This window comes from Fulmarus glacialis, unplaced genomic scaffold (assembly GCF_000690835.1).
Source record: "Fulmarus glacialis isolate BGI_N327 unplaced genomic scaffold, ASM69083v1 scaffold22707, whole genome shotgun sequence".
In the NCBI taxonomy this organism is placed as follows: domain Eukaryota; kingdom Metazoa; phylum Chordata; class Aves; order Procellariiformes; family Procellariidae; genus Fulmarus; species Fulmarus glacialis.
In genome coordinates, this window is record NW_009225489.1 from 43,507 (window position 1) to 71,347 (window position 27,841).

Genomic DNA, 27,841 nt, shown 5'->3' on the forward strand with positions numbered 1-27,841 from the left:
ACAGACAAGAGCTGGAAGACATTGGGTCATCAGTGTTGTCTGCAGCCTGGTGGATGACACTACATTCACAACTGTGCTGGAGAAAAGAGAGCAGAAGCCATTCCTGCAGAGCTCCCTCTGCACTGACACATCTTGTGCTGCTCACACCTGTAACACCTTCTGGAAGGGTGATGATGCTTCTCTCCTTCACATCCTGAGATTATGCCCTGATGTTCTGAAGTAATTCATAAAGGCAATCCAGATGTTTGAGACAGGACACATTGCAGAAGGAGTCATTCTTAGTTTGATTCACTGGCTGGTTTTCAGACCACTTTGTCCTGGTGATTTCTTAGGATTAAATCACATTTACTTTTCACACTTCAACTCTGAGTCAGGCGTCAGGTCAAGCTTGTGTAACCACTGTCATGGAGCTGCAATGGCCAGCTTGACCAGTGGGCCCCAGCTGAATGACACTAGGTAACAAGACACTTGAGAAAGCTGATGGAGGAGTGAAGCACTGATTGGGACTGCGTGCACAACCACCGCAACCGCTCATGGGAAAAACATCAGTGATTTGCGGTGCCGGACCAGTTTCCGTTTCCCTTAGAAAAGGCAAGTAAAAGGAGGGCACTATCAAGGGAGGAACGGGTACGTAGCAAAAGTCGCTATGGTCAAGATCGGTTTCTAGCTGGATGGTGAGAAGCCAGAAATATGTATTATGATCCCTGAGACATCCCCATTCTCTGACTGCCTCTGCCCAGCGCGTGACTTCACTGCTTGGCGTTTTCTGTTGGTGTGCTTCAGCCAACATTATTTACTCCTGTTTTGTTACCATGAGCCAAGTGCTAACTGGCTATTCCACACCTGATCAAAACAGAAATAAATCAGCAAAACTACAACACCTTCTGGCCTAAGAAGAGTGAGAGGAGGGAAAGCAAGCAGCAGTGTGCTATACTGTGTGCCATGGTTCATGCACGGGAGCTCAAAAGCAAGCGTGGCTGCCTAACCTGGGCTTGGAGATCTGACAGCTCAGGCCAGCGAGCAACGTGACCCTGCTCTGCTGGTCTCTTGTCTGATGGCCTGAAAACATCATGTGGCAGGTCAAGATGCTGCTTTCCACTGTCCTGCTCACTGCCCTGTCCTCTGCATCCCACCCTTACCTTAAAAGGCACTGCAGATTTATAGGAGTCAGGCACTTCCCAGCTCAGCAACACAGATGTTTTCATGACAGCATTGACGCGGAAGTTCTTAGCAAACACTGAAATGAAAAACAAGATATTTGAGCACTGTAAGGCCAAGTCAGGAGGGAGCCAGGCAGCAGCTCGGCTCCAAGCCTCTCTTTGTCTAACTCAGCAGCAGAGGTCAGAGAGTTCAGCTACAGCAGAGAAGTGAGAGATGAGGAGAAAAGAGCAGCAGCCTTTTACCAAGTCTCCAGTCTCCAGTGGAGTTTCGCTTTTTGACTATACTTTCCAGAATCACAGAAAGGAAGTTGTAGGCTGAACTGTAGCCTTCCTTTCTCCCCCCTCCATTCACACTCTCTCAGCCCTTTGCCATGATCAAAGAACAGTGGTGCTCAGGTACTGGATCTGCAGATGATCCTACCCAGCCGTCTGCTCCAGTTCAAGTAAGAGCCTTTCATGTACAGATAAAACAGCAAAGCGTGCCTGTGGCGTGACAAAGGCAATTAAGCTACCACCAACGCCCCTCTCCCCCCAAATGGCAACTTTAAGGAAACCTTTGTCGAGCCTCCCCTCGCCAAACTAGTTTTAGACTATGGAGCCACACAGTACCTGATCTCATTAGTCAGAGCAAGGGGTAGCATAGCCTCATGAACCGAAGCAAAGGTCCCTGTCCCAGAGGCAGAGCTTGCTGTTAGGGCTTGTTAGAGGGGCACTCACCTTGCTCAACAGGCATGGTCCGGGACTGGATGCTGGGGCTGAGCGGCCCAACCCCCTTATTGGTGCGGGCCCTCACTTTGATGTCATAAGTGGTATCGGGCTTCAAATTCATCAAAGTGATACTTGTGTCCTTGGTGATGTTAACCAGGTCCTGCTGGCTATTTATGTCCCTGTATACCACTGTGTAGTTGACAATCTTGCCGTTTCTTTCTGCCAAGACCGGGGGGTCCCATGCAACTTCTGTGGTGGAAGTGGTGAGACCCACCACGCGCAGGTTCTGTGGGAAGCCGCTTGGCACGTCTTCTGCAGTAGTGATCTCCTTCTCAAACTCCTCTCCTGGGCCAGCTCTGTTCTTGGCAGACAATTTGAAGAGGTACGTGGCCCCCTTGTGCAGGTTGGTCACAGTGTAGTGATGGTCTCTCTTCCCGAAGTCTATCGTGTTCATCTTTTCCTCATCAAGACGTCTGTACTGCAGCCGGTAACCCAGCAGCTCCCCTACCATCTCCTTGGGTGGGTGCCACTGGATGAGGGCTGTGTTCATGGCTGTCGTGCTAATCATCATGGTGGGCTTCCCCGGGACTGCAACATAAACACACAATGACCATCTATAGCCTGGGGGGAGGGGAAGGAAGGACCGCTTCCGTGCTGCTCAGTCCATGAGGATTGAGGAAAGTGGGAAAGTTCAGACAACAGGGTGAAGAGGATGACAGACAATTCACATGGATAGAGGCAGAGCGACCCTAATCTGGTGGTGAGGGAAGCTGGAGCCAGTCAGCTCTTGGCTGCCATTTTCCCATGTGCTGCCATCTAAACAGGCAATAAAGTCAGCCATATCCAGCCCCAAAATCCATCCCCTTTTACAGGAAAGGTTTAGGGTACCTCAAAGCATCATATTTATCTCAGAGAAGATCTGAATTCCATCCTCCCAATCAGTGGTCTTGAGACACTCCAGCTAGTGCACAGCACCAGGCCATGCTGGCCCCGGCGCACTGTACCACAATAGATACACAGAAGCCCGAGTCCAGCGCCCTGATCTGTCTGGAGGCAGACAAATTTCATCCTGAAACCTTGCAGTTTTACCATCTGCAGAGGCAGCGAGCAGAGCTGGGCGGGCTGTTTGCCATCAGAATACATTTTGGTTTAGCTGATGAGCAGATTCGTGATGTCAGTGTCGATGTGAGAGGTGAACACAAGTGCTCCACAGGATTTTTGCTTATGCTGCACAAGTCAAGGGGTGTTGCCGTCACTGGTTAGGAACTGATGGCTTTAAATTGATGGTTTAATACCTTGATCTCCTTCAGTTAAAAAAAGGATGCGTCTTCACATCAGCTCAGATTTGTAAACAAATCAACTGATAGGGAAGATACTCAGAATCAAAGGGATGGGGCCACTGATATGAAAATGAAAGTGGGATTGTAGCCAAACCTAGTTAAATATCCTTGCAGTTTTGAAACGTATGAGCACACAGATGAGCGCAAGAGAAAAACGTATTTGACAGAATTATGCCCCGATTTTGCCATCAGAGGGCGATACCAACACTCCCCTTTGAGGTCAAGCCTACAGACAAGCCTGTACAAAGGCAGCTCTGGGGGTGGTTTTGTAGGTATTTAAGACATACAATTACATTTCCACTGCCAGTACCATCCTCCTTGCACTCATAATACAATGTCTAACAGCAGCTAGTATTAAGGGACACATTATTTTCAAAGCTGATTCTAAATATTAACTTTAAATGTGCATCATAACATGGGAAGGCCCACTGCGGTTTACAGTGCAACACAGGGCTGTTTAGGAAGCTTCTCCTGTTTATAGGACAGCTGTAGCAATTTGATGAACAGAGCATACATCATGGCGAGGCACAAGGGAGACAGCATTTGAGATTGTGACAGTGGAAACTACCTCTGGAGCTCCCCATATGCAGCACGGAGGAGATGGCAAGCTGTTTCTTGTTTAAAAGCACCAGGAACAAACGCTCTCAGTTTGCACAAGCTGCATTCCCATAATAACAAGTGGTAAATACTGTTCCTGCAGCTGGTGTGAGGAAGCAGCAGGTTTATTGGTTGTAGGACAGGTCTAGTGAGTGGAAATCGGGGACAAGACAATGTCAACTAGTTGGTGCCACCGCCAAAGGCAAGCTTGACCGCATCCGGAGGGAAGCACCTGATGAACTCCTGGGTGCCCCTGCTCCAGGCCGAGGCTCCTGTGTTGCACTAGGCACAGGGTAAGAGTCTCTACTGAGATAGCAGAACCGAACTGGCTGGGATCACCAGGACCTAGAAGTTGTGTCCGCAGCACTCCTATGGCAGCATTTGTTGCGTTCCAGATTTTACCATGGCTCTAGGAGCAGCCGGGCTCAGCTCTGTAAGCCTGGGGAGGCAGCAGTAGCAATGGCTGGGGTGGGGAGCTGAGAAGCACCTCTGAGGAGCCCTCTGTGCCAGGGGCCATCCCAGGTGGCACTGCAGTCACCGCAGGAAGCAAGAAATGGCACTCGCCTACGGGAACAACGTGAGGACAGGCCATGACTCCAAAGCTGAGGGAGGGCCTGGACTTTCAGACTTCCTCTTCCCAGGTCTCTGGACTACGCAGATGAGCTCAGACCCATGAGTTTCATTGCTCTTTCACGGGCCCTGGCAGTGTCTGTCCATCTGTTTGCTGCACTTTGCTCAGGTGATCCAGTAGCAAAGCCTGTAAGTAAGGGCTGGAGATCACAAGAGTATGTACCTCTGCAGCATCTCCAACCCTCTCGTTTCCTCCTGCACAGGTGCCTTGGCCATACTCCCTGTGCACCTCTTGGGAGGTTTTACCACCACCCCTACGAGGCTGTGGTATCCGCTCCCCAAACTCACCTGCCCCTGTGGTGGTAATGACTTTCGGCTTGCTGCGGGCACCATCTCCCTTGGTGGTGTAGGCAGCGACTGTGACGGAGTAGGTGGTTTCTGGCAGTAGGCCTCCAATGACCGTCTCCTGGGAGTGCATCCACGAGGCGGGGAAGAGGCAAACGAGAAGAGCAAATACTTGTTACTGGAGTGAGCAAAAGGAGGGCACTGGGGTCAGCGTCTCCAACAGCAACACACCAACACACTCACTGGCTCACACTCATGCATTGCACTCAAGCACACACATCTCACACAGAGCCAGCAAACAACAATTGCTGCCACTCCAACACTCACCTGCCTAATTTCAACCCCTGCCTCTAACACTTGGCCTTTCCAGGGACCCACCAGCAACCTGTGTCAGCAGCTGCGCTCTCCCACGGCTTCTGCCAAGAGGGAGATCGGCTCCAAAGATGGTCCTGTGTGAAGCCAGAGCCACCCTGCCACAGCAAGTCTGAGAGTAAGAGGACTGTGGAGCTGTGAACCAGAGCAAAAGCCAGCTCAGCTGGCTGCGGAAACCTCTTGGGGGCTAATTTGGGGATTTTTAAAGTTGTCTCTTGCAGCAGAGCCGCAGGGAGCACAGAGAGGCAACACAGGCTGCAGCATGGCCACGCCAGGCGGGAGGCCCTGGGCAAGGAGCACCTGCAGTATTACAGCACCGCGTTCACCCTCCCTGCCAGGCACGGTGTTGTAAGGATGGGACGGGGTCAGCGCAAGGCGTTGGCAAGAGCTGGAGGGAAAACCCTGCACCGTGGGAGGTCTGGGAGGAGGGCGGACTTGGCAGGGTGCTAGCACCCTTGCATGCTCTAGTTTCCTCTGGGCAGGAGGAGGGCATGGCTCTGCACTTCAATTTGAGATCAAAGAGGGAAGCACCGCTCCTCCCTCCTGGCCCAGCAGCAACGTGACTTGTGCCAAGCTCGGCTGGCCAGGCCTGCAAATGAGCAAGCACAGCGAGCTCAGCAGCTCCCAGCAGCATCCCGTGAGCTCAGGACAGATACCCCCGAACTGCGTTCATCTGTGGGTGCTGTGAAAGGGACCGGGGCCATTAGCACTAATAACCCATCAGGTCGGAGAGCAAGAGACAACCGGGCTGGAGAAGCTTTTGGAAAGGAGGCAAAGGCTCCAGGTTGGTTATTTACCCTTTCAGACAAGGAGAAGAGCAGAGATGGAGAGGGTTAAGCTCGAGTCGCTGAGGACAGGCAGCATGGGCACTGTTAGAGGCTGCTCGAGGGGTCTGATCTCTGCCCGGGGGATCCCTGCCAGCTTGAGGGGTACGAGGGGTGCCTGTGGTTGCTCTCAGAGCACAGCCAGTCTCCCATCACTCACTTGCACAAACACCCATGCTATTAAACCTGCTGATTTCCAGTCAGTGCTGCTGGTTCAGGTTACCTGCCCAGGCTTACTCATCAAAATCACCGTGTTACCATTGCGGAACCAGCCAGCCCAGAGAAAAATCAACAAGCACCAACAAGAACCCCACCAAAATCACCGTGTGAACCAGAGTCCGATCCCAACTCCGCCCCTGCAGCAGATCATGTGTGCGGGTGAGTGGACGCACAGTTCGATCGGTGCCAATGGACCCGCGGGAGAAGCACTCACACAAAACCTGCAGACTCTGAACATCCCAAGAGAATTCCCTCCTCCCAAATCCATGCAAAGAGAAATTCTCACGCAAAAAAGCATGCCACCGGGAGCAAAGCAAGCGAGCTGGGAGGAGGGGAAGAGAGACGAGGGATGGATGAAAGAAGGTCTGATTGCATAATGTAAATACAGTGCTGTCATGACAAAGCCACTCCGAGTGAGAATCCTCCGTATAAAGCAGGAGGAGAAATGCATTGTGCCAGGGAAGCTCACAGTAGGGCATGTAACTGAATTGCTGACTCTAAAAAGGTCATTTTCTAGTTTGTTCCTCCAAATTTATATTTCAAAATTACGTGGGAAAAATCGGATTTAACTGTTTAAATGTGATTGTTTTCTTATTACTATCTGTGTTTCAGCCAAAGGTCATGGTTGAGAGTGTAGGTTATTTTTCAGGACTACGATCAATGTGGTTTAAAGATTATATATCTAGTTTTACGGTGTAACTCGGTAGGCCAACTACTGCAGAAAGTAGGATGCACCTCCTGAGTCGATCACTTGAGCCTGCCTAAAACTGCACTGCAACAAGCTGGAAATACAGATTATAGGAAATGTCAATTGCTTTTCTGCATTTAGTAGCAAGCTAAATGCCAATTTTCTCTGGATTTGCTGCTTGTGGAAGGTTTCACAATGTAACTCTCCAGCCTCATTAAGGGAGCGAAAGGGATGTTTTGACAGCACTGCGTCTACAAAATTCACAAATCGATTTACCAAACCCCTCTTTTCCAACCTGGAATACACACAAGTGGTACTTACATGGTCGACGGAGTCCTCAGCTCTCCACTGATGGGGGAGAAAGGAAGGAGGAGAGAAAAATGGAGACACAGAATTTTAAGGGGCAACATGTAGGAAGGGGATGATGACGACGACAACAGCAGGGGTTAGCAGGACTGGGTTGGGGAGATTACAACACTTATACACAGAAGGTCACTTGGCACAGGCTGTGCCAGGGGAAGAAATGGCATAGAGCAATTTTCTACATGCCGCTAGCCTGCGCAGTAGGTCTGAGATCATTCACGCAAACAGGGGCAAAGAGATTCCTTCTCATATGGATGGAGAGGTCACCACTTCCTAACTTTGCAGTCCTTTCCCCTTCTGGCTTTGCTTGCACTTTTCTGCCTCTTCCACGAGCAGAAGCAAGGGACAGCTTGTACCAACAAGGCTCTGGGGCTGACTGCTGCCTCACGAGTCACTCACAACAGTTTTGTGGCCTAATCTCCAGTTTCTGTCCTAGTGATCCTCCAGTCACCATCTCTTGTTGAGAAGCAAAGACTTCAACACACAAAGCTCAGAGGGCACTCTCTGCAGGGAAGCACCAATGCAACATTTACAGAGCTTCTGTATCATTTGCAAGAAAATGCTCTGGGGACCTCAGGAAAACTAAGAAGTGCCGTCTCTTGTAAACAGTGCAAGAGAGGCTGAGATCTTACACAGAGCTCCACACTAAGCTGCTCCTCTCCAACGGCACTGCATGGCTTGGAGCAAGGCTCAAACTGGTGTGTGTACTGAGGAAACAGCTTCTCACTCCCAATTACACAACACCAAACACTCATCTGGCAAGAGCATCCCTGCAGGTAAGACTTCTACACAAACCGTTTCCCAGCAAAAGCTCACGTGGATTCTCAGCCATGGCAGCTCAACTGGGGCTCTGAAGAGGGAACACGCAGGTTTCTGGCTGGATTTGGGGTTCTAAGGCATCAAAGCTGCATTGGGGTGGTGAGACTCAGCAGATCTTGGCTGCTGCCATGCATGCCTGTAGCACTGTTCTTTGTGGCTAATGCACCAAAGGAAGGTTTGCAGAGATCATAGCGAGCTCTCTCAGCCAAGGTGATGCGTTACATCTCAGGTTACCAAATCTGCCTGGAGGAAGCACCGGTCGATGAGTTCAAGCACAGAGATGAAAGTGGAAGATAGGTATTATTGCCCCTGACTCACAGTGTGAGCCTTGGCAAGCCTTCGTTCTGAGCCTGAGCTGCCAGCTGTGAAATGGCGCTCAGATACTGACTTCCTCAGGACACTGGGAAGCCCAGCTAACGCTGCTGAAGTGCCCGGGAACCTTCAAGTGCGGCAGAAGTACTAAATGGTATTAAAGCTACAAGTTACCTTTTGTATTCAGGCTATTTGAGGTGACTTTCACAGGCTGCAGCCTATCACAGTGGCAGAGTACTCTCCCCAGCAGCAAAATACATGGCATACCTTCAAAATATTTGTTATTTTATTCTCTAAATTCAGAAAGAAGCAGCTATTGGAGAAACACTCCTTATTTGATGCTATGAGACTGCAGTAGAATTATCCCCCTAAACCATCTTAAAATTTAATTTCAGAGAAGAGGTCAAGTTGTCCCTAAAGACTTCCTATAAAGCCAAGGCCCTCACTAAGTATTATGGTCACTAAAGGCTCTCTTTCCACATACATCTTGGTGTTATTTCCAGTGTTGCATGCTTAGCTCAATCCAAGTCATTGCTGTTGACATCCTACCTGTGCCAGCCAGCCCACACCATGGTCAACAGCCACACACTCTGCCCTGCTGATCTAAAACCTGGCAAAAGTCTTGCTGCAGGGAGGATACGAGGCCTGGTAGCTCCACCGTGTCCCTGGCAGACGGGGGCCATGTGGATGCTAACACCCCAACCCGCCTCTGTGTAGCTGCAGGAGCAGAAGGTGACACCCCACTGCAACAAACAGTGGAGCAGACCCGGGCTCAGGAGGCTACTGCATCTCACAGCCTCTCATACCACAGCAGGGAGTTTATCACCGACTAGGATTTTAGACCAAGTGTTTAATGTTCAAACTCTGTTTGCTCTTATGTTTCAGTGGACTTTAATCTTGCATCAGATCTGAGTGCAAAAAAAAGCCTTGAGATCTGTGCTGGAGGAATAACAGTGAAAAGCCAGGCCTGCGTAAATACCCTGGTATAAATTCAGTTTCATTATGAAAATATCATCTGCAGATCGAGACATTTCCTTCTTTAAACTAGCTCAATTGCTTCTTAACTGTTTAAGGTTGGTCAGTAAGACAAATTGATCTGAAAAGCCCAGGAGCTGTCATAAAAAGAACTCAGACAGTGCTGTGTGCATGAGACAGGATGGCACAGGGAAGTGCTAAAGCTAACTGTGTATTTATGGCAGCTGCAATGCCTTAACGTTTCATTTTACACTTCAACACTGCGCAGCGCAGCCACGTCTCACCAGGGAATGGCTGTTTTCCTTGACCATGGCCCTTGCAAAAGACAGACTCAAGCCCTCCTAAACAGCCCCAGCTACAGGAAGTGGATATTGCGGTTTTCCTGCAGATCCTTCTCCTCTCTGCTTCGGTGACTGTGGTGCAACAGTGAAACTCCAGATGTAAACTCAGGTGCTCAGCTTGTGAGATGCGGAGGGGTCTGAGGGCTCCAGAACTTCACCTTTGTCCATTACTGAAACACCTCTTGGATGATGCCTTTCAGTTTGTTCCACATCTGACCTCCACGCCAGACTCTTACCTAGATGAGTACACATGTATGAGGAGTCGTTCCAAGTAGACTCAGATAAAGATCCTTGACTATCACCCAGCAAAAGAGGGAGGCTGTAAATTCCTCTGTGTTATGCCTGGGGTTGGCACTGCCCAGGGAGAATAGGAGTCTCTGCTTCCCCCTTCTCCTTTGATGTCAATCCAACAGCTTGAAGTGTTTGCCGTTACTTCTTCCTGCTCTTCTGGAGCAAGCTGGTGGGACGTGCACTCGGTCTGCATGCTGGATGGAGAAGTGCCGCCTGCGAAGACCACACAATCTTCCTGTGAGCCTGCAGCCCTTTTCGTGGGCAGCACACCTCTCCTCTGCCATGACTCTGTTTGCAGAGCAGGAGGAGGAGGTGGCAGGAGTCTCTCCTCCACAAAACCTGACTTCCTTGTACCCAGCTGTACCCAGCCAGCTCCGAGCAGCAGAAGCACTGCGAAGCTCTCTGTGCAGGATGGATCTGCAGAGGGCTGTAAGCAGCGAGGCTAATGTGCATGCCGCATCCCCATAGCGATGCAGGCAGCAGGCTCCCCAGCAAATATGTTGCACAGACAAGGGCAGGAGCAGCTGTCGAGGCCACACTGCAGCATGGGGAGAAAGTCCCTGCTCAAGATGTTCCAGTCTGGGCTGAGGACAAGCAGGCTGGGAGCAGGACACAATGGATCAACAGCTAGATTCATGCAGGGTCTAGCTGCCTGTCTTGGAAAGAGCAAACAAGAGTCATGCTTGCACGGGAACCCGAATGGGAAGGCCTGTCCTCCCCTGGCCCTGCTGCCTCCTTTGTGCCCGGTGCTCCAGACTCAGCACTGCCGCCTGGCACTGCTCAGCACTGAGCTCTGCAGGGCACGTAGGACTGATATCTGGGAAGGGATGGAGGGGATCAAGCCCACTGCTCCTCCTGACATGCTGCAGCTGCCCAGGGATTGGAGACCAAGGAAAGCAGGTGGGCCCCTGCCCTCCACTGAAGAACCTAATGCTTGTGCCCCTTAGCCCTGCTATCCCTTGCTCCCTCAAGCCGGTGAGGACTTGTACGAGAGTGGTGGAGAGCAGCTGAGACCCTGCACTAGTGCCCCTGCTCCTTTCAAAGGCGCTCTCTCGGTGCTCGGATGCGTTGTGCACAAGACCCAGGGCACAGAAATAAATCTGCTGCCATCGCCCACCACGGGACCTGGCTGAACCATGACGGGCAGGGCCTGTGCAGGAGGTGGTGCGGGTACCTGACCCAGCTCTGCAGCGATACACACGCTCTCCCTGGGCGCTCCTCCACAGGGCACGGTCATATTTGCTTGTCCATCAGTCTGTCAGTAGGAGGTGAGAGCTCAGACTGGAAGGCACAGAGAAGTCTGACGGAGGTAATCAGTCACAGACGCAGCCACAGAGGGGAGGGAGAGGCCTCAGCTCCATCGCAGGACCTTCCTAACAACTCCCTAGGCAGGAGGATGTAAAATAAAATGTGATCTCTCCAGCACCAGGGCCCCCACTTCTCTGCTGATGTTCTAGTCCTTTCCGCTCAAATGGTTTTGAAAACTCAGAATCTGTATTATCTGCATAGCTAACATTTCCATTCCCTTTCCTTTTTCCTTTCATCTTCGTTTACTCTCTCTGTATTTCTCATCTTCAATCAGGAAAAATCATGAGTCAGCTTTAATACCAGTGTCTTCATACCATCTGCAGGAAGCAGATTATGTGGTACATACCTACACAAAATCAGCAGACAGCCTCACCAGGCAGGAGGAGGGGCTCTGCCTACATGTCCAGAGAATTTCTTTTCTAATCCCAGGTTTTCAAGCAGTTTAATTCTCTCCTTGTGCACTGGTATAAATGTTTATGAATGTTTATGAGTACTGAACTGTGGCTATATTCTGGCCATTTTCATCCTGTGACCTTCAGGGGCAGGTGTTCCAGTGAATCTTTTTGTTTTCTTCCACGGAAAATAACTCTTCCAAGACTACTTGTTAAAGTTTGATCTGGCTGTTTGCAAAGACATGCACTGCTGTACTGAAAGATGGCAGCTCTTCAGCTTCTGCAGCAGATGTATTTCAGCACGAGCACAGGTCACGCCTGGCTTCTCACTCTTTCAGGAAATAAAGATCTCTTCTGCCGAGTCAGTGAAACCTCTTCCCTGCAGGGTCATCATTAGTTTATCCCAAGAGTGACATGACTCCTTCAGAGTAGTCACTTCTCTGCAACTATCTTTTGGCCTTCACTTCCATCCAAAAATTACAGCGGATGAATTCAGCACCGTACACAGCAAAAAAAAAAAAATCACAGAAATCAAGAACTTTCCCACATAAATTCACCAAATACGAAAGACTGGTAAGTGGTCTGACAGGCCAGGAAACTTCAAGCAACTTTCCTCCCTGATGCACACATTCAAAATAATGCAAAATCCAGCACTCCTTGGAAAGTTTCTGGCTCTGGCATCCTCATTCCTGCACATTAGCATGGGGTTTCTCTCTCTGAAATGTATGAGTAAGGAGTGAAAGCAGAACTGGCTGGGCAAGCATAAAATATTTGAAAACACCAACAAGAACAACACTGCCAACTTCGCCCACCTACGCTTGGGACCAACCCATTAACTCCAAACTCCAGCTGAAAAACACAGCATCAATTGTTCAAACAACACAGAAGATTATATCCTCCTGGAATAAGTAAAGGGCACTAAGCAGCTTTTCTAATGATTAAAATAAAGCAACATCTGAAACATAAACAGAGACGTGCCCCAGACAACACTGCAAGGACCCTCAAAGCATTTTCTCTCTTTAAAGTTTTCCCCTTCCACATTATTACTGAGTTTTATCCTTCAGAATATGAATGGGGAGTAAAGCCGCCTCTGTGCACTGCACTCCCCACTGACAAACGTATAAATGATTCACAGCTGCGTTCAGGAGACAGATCAATTAATCGTTGCAGCTCTCCAGTATTTATATTGGGCATCATTCAAGCAAGCCAGCTCCGAATCGATTACTCGTCACTTCCAACAGCAGCAGATCCTGTACTTCATTTATACGATTATCTTTGTTGAGAACACCATGGGTCATCCAGGACGAAGGACCTTTGCTCCAAAGAAGAGTTGTATTTCATCACAGACAGGGCACCAAAAACCTCCCTGGACCCTGGGAAAGAGGCAACTATGCATTGCTGGGCTGAGCAGAGTGCATAACCATGCCTGGAGCTGTTGGGAATAGAGCCTCAGCTCACAGCTGGTGAGGTATCCAGGAGATCACATAAATACGAGCAGATTGTTGTATGCGGGTTGCAGAGGGCAGAGTCATTTATGGGTGACGTGGGCCTGCATCTCACTTCCCCCCCTCCCACCCCCAGCCTCTCCTAGACTCAGTTGGCTTCACCTACAGTTTGGTTTCAAGAGGCAACACAAGGTCAAGTCTCTGCCTTGCAAAAGCAGGAGGGAAGGGAGGCTTTGCTGAGCCAGAGGAGGGCTGCCCCGCCTGGTGTCCTGTACCCACCCAACGGTGCAGAGCCACCCCCCACGCCCTACAAGCAGGCAGCACCCCGGTGGACTCTGCCGAGAGAGAAGCTTCACCCTGAACATAGTCAGCAACACAGACGAAGCAGACTCAAGGCATATTTAAAACTCTCCGACGGCTTATAACCTGACTGGCAAAACACAATTTGCTCCAGCTGGACTCTGCACTGCACGTGGCATGCAGAGAGAGGTATATGTTGGAGAAAGGGTTAAGAGAGGAGCATCGTTCAATACATCATCTTTCCTACAGCAATCCTCTTCTGATTAAATTTTTTATCTGTTGTAAGCCACAGTTTAGGGACAAACGGTTTGCCTTGCTCAGGCAGGGCTGAGTCCCACGCTCTGGAGCTGCAAGAGGAGACCAAGAAGTACTTGGATCCAGTCAGCCTGACCCTCTGCAGAGAGGGAAGGTGCCACGCCCGCCAGCCCGTGGTCCCCACACTGTACCTGTGCTTCTGACAGCATGACGTCCTTGATCACAGGCTGTCCTCGGGGTTCGTTGTTTTCCAGCTTCACATACGTAACCTGGTACCCACGGATCTGCCCGTGCTGCTTGTTGGAGATGGGCAGCTTCCAGCTCACCCGGATGGCAGTTGAATTCACAGACTCTACCTCCACCTTTCGCGGCGGGGCACTGGGCACTGTAACACACACAGGACGGACAGTTAGCAGGTACCACACAAGCGCTGTCAGCTACCTCTCACTCCTTTGCTACCTTCCCTCCACCTCATTGCAAGGACAGCCCTGCTGGCACAAGTTCCCTGTACCTGCCCAGGAGGTCATACTGCAGTTTTCCAGCATGACCATATCCCCAACCCTTTCCCAGCATCTAAGCACTTTCGCTACTCTCAGGAGGAAAGAGCACGACTGTGATATGCAGGAGCACCCGTAATAAAAGCCACTGTGCTGGATCAGACCCAAGGTCCATCTATCCCTCTCTTGTCTTCAGCAGTAGCGGAGCAAGGAAGAACACAAGAATATAGCAGAATATAAAGAATATGGTAACCACCTGCAGTTCAGGGTGCCCTGCGGCAGAGGCAGGGGTTTTGAAGCCTTCTTTGCATCCTGCCTGTCACAACCAACACATCCTCTCAGATCCCTCTGCGTACATCTAAACGCAGTCCAACAGCCCCAGGTAACACGACTGGGCGCTGAGCCTGCCTCGCGGGGAGCCTGGTACCTGCCACCAGACAGAGTGCACACGCGCTCTTCTCCTGACAGCAAGAGGTTAATGAGGGGGAAAAGCACCATCCTAAAACAATAACCCAGAGCTCAGAGACAGCAGTCACTGAACTCAGCCAGATAAAGGGGCCCATGGGGATTGTGACAGCTCTGGGGACTGTATTTCATGCACGGCTAGCTGAATGCTTTTTGATAATAAAATGAAAAATTACACTGCCCAGAAAATATCAATTTTCTTGCAAGGTGAGGCCCATTTAAAAATGTATTTATACCCTATTTACCATTTGGAAAAATTACCTCCTTATTACTTTTTGCTCTCGCATAGACTGTGACAAAAATGTCAATGCTAAAAAATTAGCTTCTCAGTTGCTTCTGGAAAGCTCCTTCTGGCTGAAGCAGGTGGGAGCAGAGGTGTGCACTCCCTGCAGAGGATACCGTTGCTATGCGAGTGCCCGGTACCTAAGTGAAGGACCTGGGCTCCGTCCCAGCACCTCTACTGCAGGACCCCTTCCACCCTCCACTGCCTGGGAAAATCCAGGGGTTTGGAACCCCGTACGCCCCAATTCTCAACACAGCAAGAAATAATCAGTATTAGATAATTAGGGATGGATAGCTGACAAGCAGACAGAACGAGCATTGCTATTTCAACCATCTAGCTACCCAGCAGGTAAGCACAGTTTTTAAGCCACAGGGCAATTCATTATTTTCCCCAGATGTCCTTCTTAATTGTAGATAATTAAATAAAATAGAGAAAGGAGGAACGGAGCATTTTAGCACCATGAGGCCAGCTCAAGGTATGGGAATGGAGGGGGCTGTGCTTGAATAGTTACCACCTTCTGGCTGGAGCAGCCTACGCTGTAATCCACAATTCACTTAGTGCAGTGACCTTGCACAAGCCACAGGGCTCTCCTGCCCTAGCAAGACACCTGCCCACACACACAGTTGGGAGTCCAAGCGAAAAACAAGATCCTCCCTGAGAACCAGACAGAAGCTGTGTATCAAGCTCTGCTGGCAAGAGAAGGTGGGAGGCCTCGGCAGGACATGATACCGGGACGTTGCAGGGACACGAAAAGATGTGAATGTGAGCAGACCACAGTGTTTCGAGGAACACTATCCTATCCCATTACGGGAAGTATGTGCTGCGTCTGAGACCCAAACAGGGAAAGTTCAATTTGTTTTCAGATCACAGTTTAGCATTTCTCATTCCTTCATCATGGGTATCTACTGAGCATCAGCATGTCAGTGGGATATGAAATCACTCCTGACAGCTAAGCTGGAATGTCCAACCACACTGCCCGAAAACTAACTGAAAGCGCTTGTTGCGACATTTCTGGGGTAGCAGCTTCCCCTGGGCTACAACTCTGCTGAATGAGAATTGAAGCAAACAATACAGGCAGCAGGACACACACAGATGTGTTTGCCAGCCCAGGAATGCAGTCAGTGAGCATTCCCAGACACTACTTCCAGAGCCACGGAGACGTGGGGGAAACTGTAATATGTCTGGTTTCCATTTGCTGTGCTGACTGGGCAATGCAGAGATCATCCTTTCTTTGCCTGGACACTGCATCTCTTTCTTCTCCCATTAAATCTGCAGCTTCTGGGGTCAGCATGAAGCCATGGAAGCTCCTACTGTCACCCTGAGCTCTGGCACTTTCAAAGGAAATGGCTTAAGTCATGATGACATAACTGACAGTCCTGCTAATACAAAGCAATTTCTCTTTAAAGCTGTCGTGTCCAGTAAAGTGTTCTGTACATGCGATATTCTGACTCTTGAGCAGAAGAGCAGATTTATATAAGCTGTGGCTTGCCTGGAAGCCGGGGCAGGAAGCAGCTTTCCTGCGATATCTACAAGTTTCAAATGGATTTCTTTTCCCCTCTTTAGTTTGCTGGATTTCAGGTCAACAAGTAAACTTTAAGTCCTGATCTCACAATGTGAGAGAAGCCTTTGGCTGGGAGAACTCATGTTACCTTCACTAAAATGGAAACCACCACCACCAAACACTAGAACGTCAAAATGGCAAAGCAGTGTAATGCCTCCTCATGTGCACAGGAAGCACTGCTGGCACACACAGGACCCTTGTGGGACCACGCCGGGACATCTGACCCACAGCCTGGAGGCAACCATCCTATCAGAACAAGGGCCAACAGAGCAATTCCCCTATCCCACTCCAGGGCAACCGTGGAGACCCACTTCCTGCAGCAGCTGACCAAAGCGCTGCTCCCAACAGCCTCCAGTCCTGCTTGAAAAGCACTCCCAGGCCAATATCCCAGTCCTTTCCCCGCCTTTTCCAGCAACTCAGCTAGGAGAGTCCTGTTTACCCCAAGGCGGCAGCTGAAGGAGCTGTTCAGTAACACCTACCATCCTCATCAGTGCGCACGTGCACGGGGATGCTCTCCGGTCCTGGCCCCACATCGGTGTGAGCCCTTACCCACACCTTGTACTCGGTCCATTTCTCCAGGTCCTTGATCTCCCAGCTGGAGTGCTCCCGTCCAATGCCATCCACCACATGCTTGGTGTTGTCATCTCCTTCCACTGCCTGGTACGCAATGGAGTACTGGGTGATGACCCCATTGCGGCTCTGGGCAGGCGGTGGCACCCAACTTACCCGGATGGTAGTGGAGCTGGTGCTTACACACTCGACTTCTTGGGGTGGGGCGGAGGGGGCTGGGGATAAATAAATGAAGTGGGGAGATGAAGGGAAATGAGCGGAAGGACAAACCAAAATACACAGGGAACTTTTACCCAGCCAACTGAGCCCTGAACATACACATGGAAATTCAGCCAGTAGCTTCCTGGACAACCGCCTGCCTTCCTCACAGATCATCAAAGATGGCACTAGGGGCAATTTGTATTTGAAAGCCCGATGAACAGCATGGAGACAGAAGTGCTGTTCTGCATCAGAGAACACCTCTTCCCAAAGTGGTTCTGGACGCTCACTTTACCAAACACAACAAATGGCAGTAAAGGAAGGGACAGGGGGGAGAGAGAGGGAGAGACTGGTAGGGAGAAGAAAGATGCTTTCAGTGACGATCTGAAGCAGATGGAAACCAGAAGAGGTAGGAAGCTACAGAAGGCAAGAGTGGCAGAAGGGGAAGCTCACACACCAGACTGCATGAAAGCTTGCAAAAACCTGCTCCTAGACAAGTGGAGGAAACAACAGAGGGCAGGGAAAGCAGGTGACTGAGGTTGGCTGGAGTGTGTCCAGGCAGGGTTTGAAATCACGACGATCAGCTGTGAGCAGCACACTGACCCAGGTGGGAGCCAGGCGCCATGTGGAAACAGGAGATAACATGATTGTGCTGCTTTGCATGTGTGCCTAGTATCTGGGACGGACTGCTTCATGCCTGACAAACTGGTTACCTGCCTCAGTAGCTTCCTGGCCTATGGAGCTGCACAGGGGAAGGTAGGCAGGTCTTGTCCCCTCCCAGGCAAAAAACCTGCAGTTTGTGTTAACTTCTAAGCCCCAGCAATGTTAACTGGCCACAGGGGGAGGAATGGGATCTAGGCAGCAGATGCTTCTCATCTGGGTGAGGAACAGTCTCCTCCACACAGCATTGCTGGGGAAGAGCAGTGAAAAAAATCTGGGGGGGGAAGAGAGGGACCAGGAAAGAAGAGATGACCGAGGTCTGTGCCAACCTTGCAACAGGACAGCAGTTCTGCAAGGTGGGAGAAGGGAACAAACCAGACAAGTGCCCTGGAGATGCTCTGCTTCGTCCAGGACCCTGGCAGCACGGGAGCCCTCTCACAGCAGCACCAGCCTCCTCTCATTTGGCCTCACTGCCCAGGGATGCTGCAGACATATCCTGGGACCTCTATTAACACAACAGCACAGCCACCCTGCAGAGGTGCTTGTGCTGCGCAGGCCATGCCTTGTTGCTGGCAGGGCACACACAAAGGGAAGGGGAGCTGCACTTAGGTGTTTCTCATGAGAGTGGAAGCCTGGAGGAGGAAGGGAGCCTGCCTGGTCAGGAAAGGCACAAGGGAGATGGGTGCATCCCTGGGTACTTGCACAGAAGGCAAGAACCCTAAGCAGAGAGGGCAGGGCACCACCACCAAAAACGCGCGCACAGCTGCTCTAAGGCTAGGAAGCTGACTGGCCATGCAATAACGGAGTACAAGGTATCCTGCTTTGCCATGGCAGGTGAAAGGCCACTTCCATTCTTCACTGCAACCATAAACCTAGAAACGCCTGAAAAAAGAGTGGTGCCCTTCCTCATGCCACAGTCCTTGAAGCCATCAGTGCACCAGAGCCAGCCTTCCAGGGCCACAGGGACAAGCCTGCCTGCTCATCGCCTGCGCAAAGGCAAACACAACCTACATTACCCCAGATGGCAGCAGGGACCTCAGATAATTAAAGCAACAACTGTGCCTTGGCTTTCCTGGGCATAGGATGGCAGTGGGAGAAGATTCGGAAAAGCTGGGGACAGCAGGACCTCCCAATGCCACTGGTGACCTCTGCTTGAAGGCCCACTTGCTTTCAGAGGCAGTCACAGGCTGCACATAACTCTTAGTGCCCACTTCTGTGCTCAGGGAGCAGGGCCCGTCCCTGACGCCTGGGTTGGGGTGCCTGGAGAGAGGAAAGATGGAGGAAACTGGAAAAGATGATGCCTGAGCAGAGTCAGGCTGCTGCTACAGGAGCTACACTGGAGGAAAGAGAAGTCAAAGCAATGCATGGAAGCAAACAGTTGCCTATGTGAGGAAGGCAGAGAAGGAATGGCCCTGCCATCTGGAACACTGGAAGGGAGTAGGGGTAGAAAATGAATCCTCACACTCTTTTGGTTAATCAGCAGAGAAGTGGCAGGGAAGAGAGTAGGAAGATAGAGCACCAAAGCAAATTCACCGAAGAGTGATTTCAGGGAGGCCATAAGGTAGACAGAGCGCCTGGTTGCATCCCTCAGAGGGGACAGGTGAGACAAAAGGAGCTTGGCAAGCCTTTCCTTTACCACTGTCTTAGAGAGGCCCTTCACAGAAGAGACTTGCTCTGCTTTTGGGCCTCCACAGCATCCCTTGGGATGCAGCAGTGAGCTCCTTCTCCAAAGGCAGCTTTGGCTGGCAGCATGGGCAGGTCAAATGTTGGCTGTTGACTGGGTAAGAGTCACATACATGATGTGCAAGGCAAAAACTCAGATTAACACTTAAAGAAAGCAAAATAAAACTTGGTAACATGAACAGGATCAACTTAAAATGCACAAGGAATGAAGTGTCCCTCCTGGGACCAGCAAAGAGCAGACTGGGTGACCAGCATGCACCCACACACACAGTCGTACCCACACACACACCGTGCAAACCTCTGCTGCCTCCAGGCTACTCACACCAGCCTCCCCCGCCAGCCCACAGCAGCCCTGTGCACCCATCCAGCCCACTTACTCCTTAAGCTAGGAAAAACCTCAAGACCCACTGTGCTGGTTTTGGCTAGGGTACAGTTAAATTTTCTTCATAGTAGCTAGTATGGGGCTATGTTTTGGATTTGTGCTGGAAACAGCGTTGATAACACAGGGATGTTTTAGTTACTGCTGAGCAGCGCTTATACAGTCAAGACCTTTTCAGCTTCTCACCCCACCCCACCAGCGAGTAGGCTGGGGGTGCACAAGAAGCTGGGGAGGGAACACAACTGGGGCAGCTGACCTCAACTGACCAAAGGGATATTCCATACCATATGACGTCATGCTCAGCATATAAAGCTGGGGAAGAAGAAGGAAGGGGGGGATGTTTGGACTGATGGTGTTTGTCTTCCCAAGTAACCGTTACATGTGACGGAGCCCTGCTTTCCTGGAGATGGCTGAACACCTGCCTGCCGATGGGAAGTAGTGAATGAATTCCTTGTTTTGCTTTGCTTGCGTGCACAGCTTTTGCTTTACCTATTACACTGTCTTTATCTCAGCCCATGAGTTTTCTCACTTTTACTCTTCTGATTCTATCCCACCGGGGGGAAGTGAGCAAGCGGCTGTGTGGTGCTTAGTTGCCGGCTGGGGTTAAACCACAACACCCACCTTCGTATTTCAAGTGAGAACAGCATTTTAATGCTAAGGCCTGATGGGCACAGAGCTGATGCTCCTCTCCTGCATCATACCGCTTGCCCGAGGCACTGCAGACTCCTGGAAAACTCGCCTGTGCTCCTCAGGCCCTCAAAAAAGCATTGCTTGTACTTTTTGCAGGGTGCCCAACAACTAAGCAAGCAGCTTAGCAGGAAAGACAGCCCAGAAGGCAGCTGTCTTCTCAGGAGATGGGGTCCGAGCTGTGGTGCTGGAAGGGTGCAAAGGGGCACTGCATCCCTCTGGCCTTCCCAGACAAGCATCCCTACCACTCCTGAGCAGGGATGCCACAAGAAAAGCCCAGCAGCAGCAATACAGATGTCCTTCTCTGGCCCATTAGTGACTCGTTAGCGATGATGTGTCTCCTACCTTATGCTTAACTGGTTTGTCAGGGCCACGAATAGAGCCTGAAGACAGGCTCTTTGGAAAGCAGGAGTCTGACTGCTTCTGCAGTTTATGTCCCACCTGAACATGTCAACCTCCAAGATCTAACAGCCTTTCTCAGGGCAACCAGATGGAAGAGTGCAGGAAGGAGACCAATTTGAAGCTGGGAGCAACAGTCTTTCTAGATTAGTAAGTTCTAAGGCCACAGGGGACTGATCCAATCATCTAACGTGAGGTGTTGCTAAGTGCAGACCAAAGAATTTCTGCCTGGAAGTTGTGCATTGTGCACACAACTTCTGCTGAGCTAAAGCAGAGCTTTCTGAAAGACCTTCTTGACTTTGAGACTCCCAGTCCCCAAGAATCCACTCTGCCCTGGAACTGTTCAGCCAGTGGTTTGTCACCCTCACTGAATAGCCCAGTAGTAACTACCAAGGACTTTTCTCATAGAATAGAGTGCCATCGGAAAACTTCTCAAGTAGGGCCCTGTAAATCAAGACGCAGTCATTTCTTGGATAAATTGAAGAACTCTTAGGTCCTTCAATGTAAGGAGGGTTTCACTGTTCAAACCAAGGTATTCCTGTGGCTTTTGGCCAAATCTCTTCCAACCTGTCCACATCCCTCTTACTGATTCCAGAACCAATTAGCTACTACTCCACTGGCCAGTGAAGCGACAACCTTAAAAACATACCGGTATGAGATCCCCTATGAGCAGACAGCATATGGAGTAAGTCATGGGAAGACGTCTGCCTTGAAGAGTCCACAAAACAAAGGTTTCTCTTACTTGGACTGTTGTGAGACTCCAAAGGACTCATTTATGCATGGAGCTGTCTCTGATTAAGTGTGTTCAAGGATAAGAGCATCCACTGATGGAATTAATTTAAGTGGCAGGAGAGTTGCTTCAACCTTTGCCTATCAATACAAAAGCTATCTGAAATAGGTATACAGATCCCCACATTCAGAATTTGTTCTCAATGTTCAAATATTTATAACTGCATGATCTGAACCTCTCCCCATTTTCATACCTGTCTATCGTGCAGCACTAAGACACCATTAGCTCACTTAACGAGGTGGAGGAATCCCTGCGACTGATATGTTAATGAAGCTGAGTTTTCCTCAAAGAGAAGGTCGTTCCAACAGTGAGCAGAGCTGCTCTTCCCTGCCTGAGCTCCCTTTCTAATGGCCATCTCAGGCTCCTGGCTGCTGTGCATGCTGGCACCCTCTCTGCAGGGAAGGCTAGCTGCCTTTGCCAACTGCTCACCCCACATAGCTAGTAAATCCCAGACAGACGGTGCTAACGGAAATGTCTTTTTCCCCCCTTTTAATGCTCTTTGCATAATGGCAAACCCAAAAATCGTTAGTGAAAACGAGCTTATCGCAGGGCCCTTTGATAGCCCTAATCTGCTTATGCGCAGCACTTTGAGCTGCCAATCAGAGCAATGCGAACTCCTGCTCTGTGATCACATGGGGCAGAACAAGGATGAAAGTGATATTGCCTGGGTCACCTCATTATCTAGCCTATTAACTCGGCTGCAGCTTGTTCTGGTTTCCCCTAGCACTGCAGTCCCAGAAGCAGCAGCCTCACTTGCTCATGCAACCCAGGCAAACAGCCACTTTCCCAGACTGATTCCTCCAGCTGCCTGACAGCCACAGGCACATCTGGCCTCAAAGGATGCCTCACCTTGCAATCAGTTGTGTGGACCAGTTAGGGACCCCTGCAGAAGCAAGGCAGCTGGAATGGGGAGTGAAGGGGTGAAAATCCAATGTTTTGGAGACAGTCACATTTAGAGCCAAACACCCATATGCTGCCTGTCCAGACAGCTTGCCTGCATGGGAGTGAATTCATAGAGGTGCACAAACCTACTCAAATCAATCTCTCCAAGGCCATTTCCCAGCCTGTTTCACTCCTCCATCAGTTTTTATGAATCTACCCTTAGGGAAAGACAGCATGATCAAAGGGACATGAAGAAAGAACTTACCACTTGGGTGCTCCCCCTCTGCCAAAGAGCCCTGATCCAAAACCCCAGCTGACTTTCCCCATTACACCCTCTAGCAAACTGCATGCCGGCATCCCTGCAGACCCACAAGGGCAGAGGCATCGAGCTACTCCGTGCCCAGGCGATGGAAACTGGACTGCTTTTGCTTTGTCTTCAGTAGTGCAGAGTGTCAGAAACTTACTGGATTGGGCAGTTCTGGCTTCAATCGTGGGGGTGTAGACTCCTATCCCCAGCTCTGAGCGGGCACCCAGACGGAACTTATACAGCGTGTCTGGTTTGAGACCTTCCACAGCGTACGAGGAGGTTGGGTCAAACTCCACCTTTTGCTGGCAAATAAAAGGAGAAACAGATTATTTGGTGTAGTTGGAGAATACAGAAAAGCTGGCGCTCAGCTCCTGATGCCAAGGGAATAGGTAGCCCTATCACCCATTCTGGCCCCACAGAAAGCCATGCTGCCAAACCTGCCGCAGTCCTGCAGGACTCCAAAGCATGGAGCTTTCTGGGTGAAATACAAGGACTCTGCAGGGAAGCAGACCTCTCTGACAGTCAGGCTGCACTGCCTAGTGTCCAGACTGCGCTCACTGTCTGACAGCTTTGTGGGAATGCTGGGTCTAGCTATACAGTTCAGATGAGTGTGTTTCCACCCAACAGACAGTGTCTGCCTGTGAAACAGAGTAAAGCCCTTGTCCTGGAGTAGTTGGCATCTCTAATGCACCTAAACAGTGCTGGTAAATGACTTGCTTTGCTGCCACTTCACCTGGAGGGCACTTATTTCTGGCAGCTCTCATGCCACTATAAATACAGGAGGAGGAGAGGTCCATGGGACACTGTGATGCTGCCATGGCACAGTTCTCACTTTGCTACCCTGCAGCCAGGACTACTTTTGATATATTTAGAGCTGGACTTCTTTTAGGGACCTGACAGTAAACATGGAATGGCTCTCTCTAGGCCACCCTCAATCTGCTCCTTAAGTGTAATCAGTCCTAGAGCTGCAGGCACATTTTGGAGGCCATTTCAGACCTACCTGCAAGCCCTACTGGCCTGCACAACTGTTTACAGGCACCAGTAGTAAGGATGCCGCAAGGACGGTGTCGTGGTATTCTGGAGCCTTTCCAGTCCCAAACCAGTCACACTAGCTACTTTGCTGGGCATCAACAAGCACTGCTGAGGTCACTTACACAGAAGCCAGACAGAGATTGCCATACTCCCATCACACGCTCATGAGACAGAAGAAACATGGAGAAGAAACAGTCCCGTTGCCACCCCAACTCAAGCAGACACCCTTCCCAAGCTGCTGAACTGTGATGTCCAGCCCCAAGTGCTGCTGACGCAGAGGCAGGATCCTCACCTGAGTGCCATCCTCCCCTTCCCAGTACAGCAGCTCGTATTTGGTAATGCGTTCCTGAGAGGCGGGCAGCCACGTCAACAGGATGCGGGTATCAGACTCTGCTTCTGCCTGGAAGTCAGCTGGCTGGGCGGGAACTGGGGACCAAACACATGGTTAGTGCCAGGAGGCAAATGCAGGGAAAGGAGCCGCACAGTTTTGCAGAGTCTGCATTTCACCTTGCGAGGATCCTCTTTCATTCCTCCTGGACCCTCCCTTCTTCCCTCTCCCCCACACTGTGCTCTTGGAACAACCCAGGCAACAAGCAAGCACCTCTGGGACCCAGGCAGGTGACTATGGGAATTGCGCTCACTTCCAGCCCCTGACTGCATCCCAGCTCTTTCCTTCCACATGTGTACTCAGACCCCAGAAGGGCCCGGCACAGTTCCACAGGTGCCAAAATCCACATCCAGGACCTTGTGTCACATTTTTAGCCACTGTATCCCAGACAAAACTGTGGGCTGTGTTACTTGTACGGAGATTGATATCAACTCCCCCGGACAAGTTGACAGTTTAAATCTGATGGCTGTGGGGCGGGGATGCCACTCTGACATGCAACCATTTGAGCACCACGTGCAGTTGCGGTGCCTGGTGCAGAGCAGACGTACAGCTGAGCTGCATACCACTGGGGTGGACACGAAGTCACAACACCTCACTCCATACGTACCCCCTTGCTGTGTTTTGACCTGGATGATGTCCGAGGGGGGCCCGTCACCCACCGAAGTAAAGGCCAGGACGCGGATGCTGTACGTGGTCCCTGTGATGAGGCTCCCCACGGTGGTGAGGTGGCTGTCGTCAGTGTTGTGTTTCTGCCACATGCTCAAAGGCAGATGCGGATCGGTGGTATAGTAAACACGGTACCCTCGGATCTGTCCGTTTGGCTCCTCTGGCTGCTCCCACTGGACCAGCATGGTGCTGGCGCTCAGCATCCGTGCCTGGACTTTGAGGGGTGGACTTGAAGGAGCTTGCTCTCCTGTCCGGGCCTCGACCAGCTCACTGGGGGGACCCCTGCCAATGTTATTGACTGCGATGACCCGGAACTCATACTCCGAGAAGGGGCTGAGCCCACCTATGCTATAGCGGGTTGTTGCCACACCATCCACCTCCTGGAACTGACCCTCCGAGGATTTGGGCTTGTACTGGATGACATAATAAGAAATGGGGTCGGAGTTGCCCGAATCCCAGGTGAGGGTCACGCTGGTAGCTGTCGTTTCAGTCACTAATGGCTCTGTTGGAGGTTTTGGCAGTGCTGCAATTGGAAGGCAGAGAGGTGTGATTTAAATAATTCAGTCAGCTCAAACCCTGCAATGTGCACAGGGATAAAAATGGAGCTGCCACCTCCCATTAACATTCTTCTTTAAAAGGCAGAAATCATTTCATACTCTAGAACATGCATTTTTATATTACCATATATTGCTTGAAGTGGTTCTTAATGGAAGGATAAACAGAGCAATCATGTTATTAGACGTGCTTGACGCACTTACCAGCAGCAGGCTAAATAAAGGTAATTCAACAGGGATGCAAGAATGTTTCTGTCATGGGGGTTCAGCTGGCAGTGGGAAGGTGCTTGCTGGGCTGGGCTGGCCCCAGAAACCCAGGGATTCAGTAAAGCAATCAGATTTACAAAGGGATACAGTAAAGCAATCAGAGCACCACAGGTAATCTGGAGCTATGCTCCTGCTTCCACAGAGACAGCATCTTAGGCCATAGGGAGTTCATGGACAGTGCTGTTAGATGGGTTGATGGGGGAATGCCTTGTAAGTATTACAGTACATGCAGGAAGGATACAGCCAGAGAAATTACCAACTTTCACATCCACTATTTCACTGGGTGGTGTGTCAAACTGCAACCAGACAATAAACTGTTACACATGAACTCCGTGGCACTGACATCTCTGAAGTGTTAATGAGAACGCAACTACTGCAAGCAAACATTTCCAGATTTGCCATTTTACCAAAAGAACAAAGAAAAAGAATGAGTACGTGAGAGAGATTTGCAGAGTACACAAATACTTTAAGACAATGAGTGAATTAAAGTCTAAAGTTTAAACCTCTTGCGAACCACTCTAGTTAAAGTCATTAGTGACTTGTAATGCAGCTGTGCTTGATGAGGAACTAGGAAAAATGCTCAGCCCAAATCCTCAAGTACTTAATTCTTTGGCAAAGCCATCAGGTTTCCAGTTTCCACATGGTTCAGCTGAGGAGGGCAGGCTCTTTAGCACAGGAGCATGCCTACTCTGAGTGCCGGGGAGAATGCTTTTACCACTGCTACTGCAACATGAATACTGAGAAAATCGGTGAGGGTTGAACTGGTATGGGAGGGAAGGGCACGCAACCCACAACCAGACACCACACCACTACCCACGGAGGACTCAGGGAGAGCAAACGCATCCTGCCCAATATTACAGCCTGAAGCAACACATTTCCTGGAGCAACCAAGAAATTGGCAGCCTCCCTCAGGCTTTCAAGGACAGATGACACTCATCCACCCTTTCCTTTGGAGAGCTGCAAGCTTGACTCTTGCTAGCTTTTGGATGTGCAGCCTGCGTGTGAGCAAGGGGCAGGTCTGGTACCTTCTATGCACTTACTGCAATCAGCTCTGTGTCATCTTGCTTCTCCTGTCTGACCTGCCAACGGTCTACTTTGCAGCAAGCACAGGAGAAGCAACACTGGGTGAAGGAGTTAGGGACAGAGGCGTAAGATATCCAGAGTGAAGGTGTAGAAAAGACAGAGAAACAAGGAGGAAGGCAAAGGGCTAAAGGAGGCTGAGCAGACCACTCCCTGTCCTGGGGGCCTCTGCAGTCCTGGGGTGGCAGTGGACATCACGTCAGCCAAAGAGGGAGCGAGGCAGAGTCGTCCCAGATACAAAGAGGTAAATACTGGGAACCATCAGTGCAATGGTGCAGTTCCCATCTCCTCCCTCCTCGTCCAAACCACCTCCCCATCATGCCACTTTCTTCCGTACACTCTTGGGTATGTACTATAACCAAGGCAACCCCTGTGCTCTGTAAGAAAACAGGGGCTGGCAAAGGTACTAACTAGCAGGTGCTGTGAGTAAAGGGAGCGGTGTGTGGCTAAGGTTAAAAGCATCCTCTTACTAGCACCAGGGAAAAGAGAATTTGCTGTTAATATCCAGGTCAGAGAGGGCTAACACTCAATTCTGTGATTTGTTCAAGCAGGGACTTGGTGCTAAAGGTGGCCATAGTGCAGGAGGGGGCCTGCAAGTACAGACAGATTCAAAAGATGACATATCTGTGAAAATCTGAGCTACAAATCAACTGCAAGGAGAGGAGGAAAGGGATAGTGTGGACCTGCTTGGCCCCAGAAGGGAAAGGCAGGACATGTAACTTCAGCCTTCCATTAGGGAGCTGTCTGGGTGGGCTGCCCTATACCCAGTGGTCAGCAATCAGCAATAATGTCCTCTTTGGGGCAAAGCTACCTGTGAAACAGCAGCAGGAAGCAAGCCTTAAGGACAGCAACAAAAGGAAGAAAAAGGG

At 50.5% G+C, this 27,841-nt stretch overlaps 1 protein-coding gene across 1 annotated transcript in view; it reads right to left on the reverse strand.

Moving 5' to 3' along the window:
- PTPRF (protein tyrosine phosphatase, receptor type, F) overlaps positions 1 to 27,841 on the reverse strand; it is a gene marked incomplete at both ends in the record, with an annotated part of 104,396 nt that overhangs the window by 42,406 nt on the left and 34,149 nt on the right. The window contains 9 exons of the mRNA XM_009582504.1: positions 1,140 to 1,237; positions 1,878 to 2,456; positions 4,724 to 4,841; positions 7,145 to 7,171; positions 13,816 to 14,009; positions 16,910 to 17,215; positions 23,143 to 23,287; positions 24,310 to 24,443; positions 25,013 to 25,594. Coding sequence (XP_009580799.1) covers positions 1,140 to 1,237; positions 1,878 to 2,456; positions 4,724 to 4,841; positions 7,145 to 7,171; positions 13,816 to 14,009; positions 16,910 to 17,215; positions 23,143 to 23,287; positions 24,310 to 24,443; positions 25,013 to 25,594 — 2,183 coding nt within the window. The remainder of the gene's footprint in view (positions 1 to 1,139; positions 1,238 to 1,877; positions 2,457 to 4,723; positions 4,842 to 7,144; positions 7,172 to 13,815; positions 14,010 to 16,909; positions 17,216 to 23,142; positions 23,288 to 24,309; positions 24,444 to 25,012; positions 25,595 to 27,841) is intronic.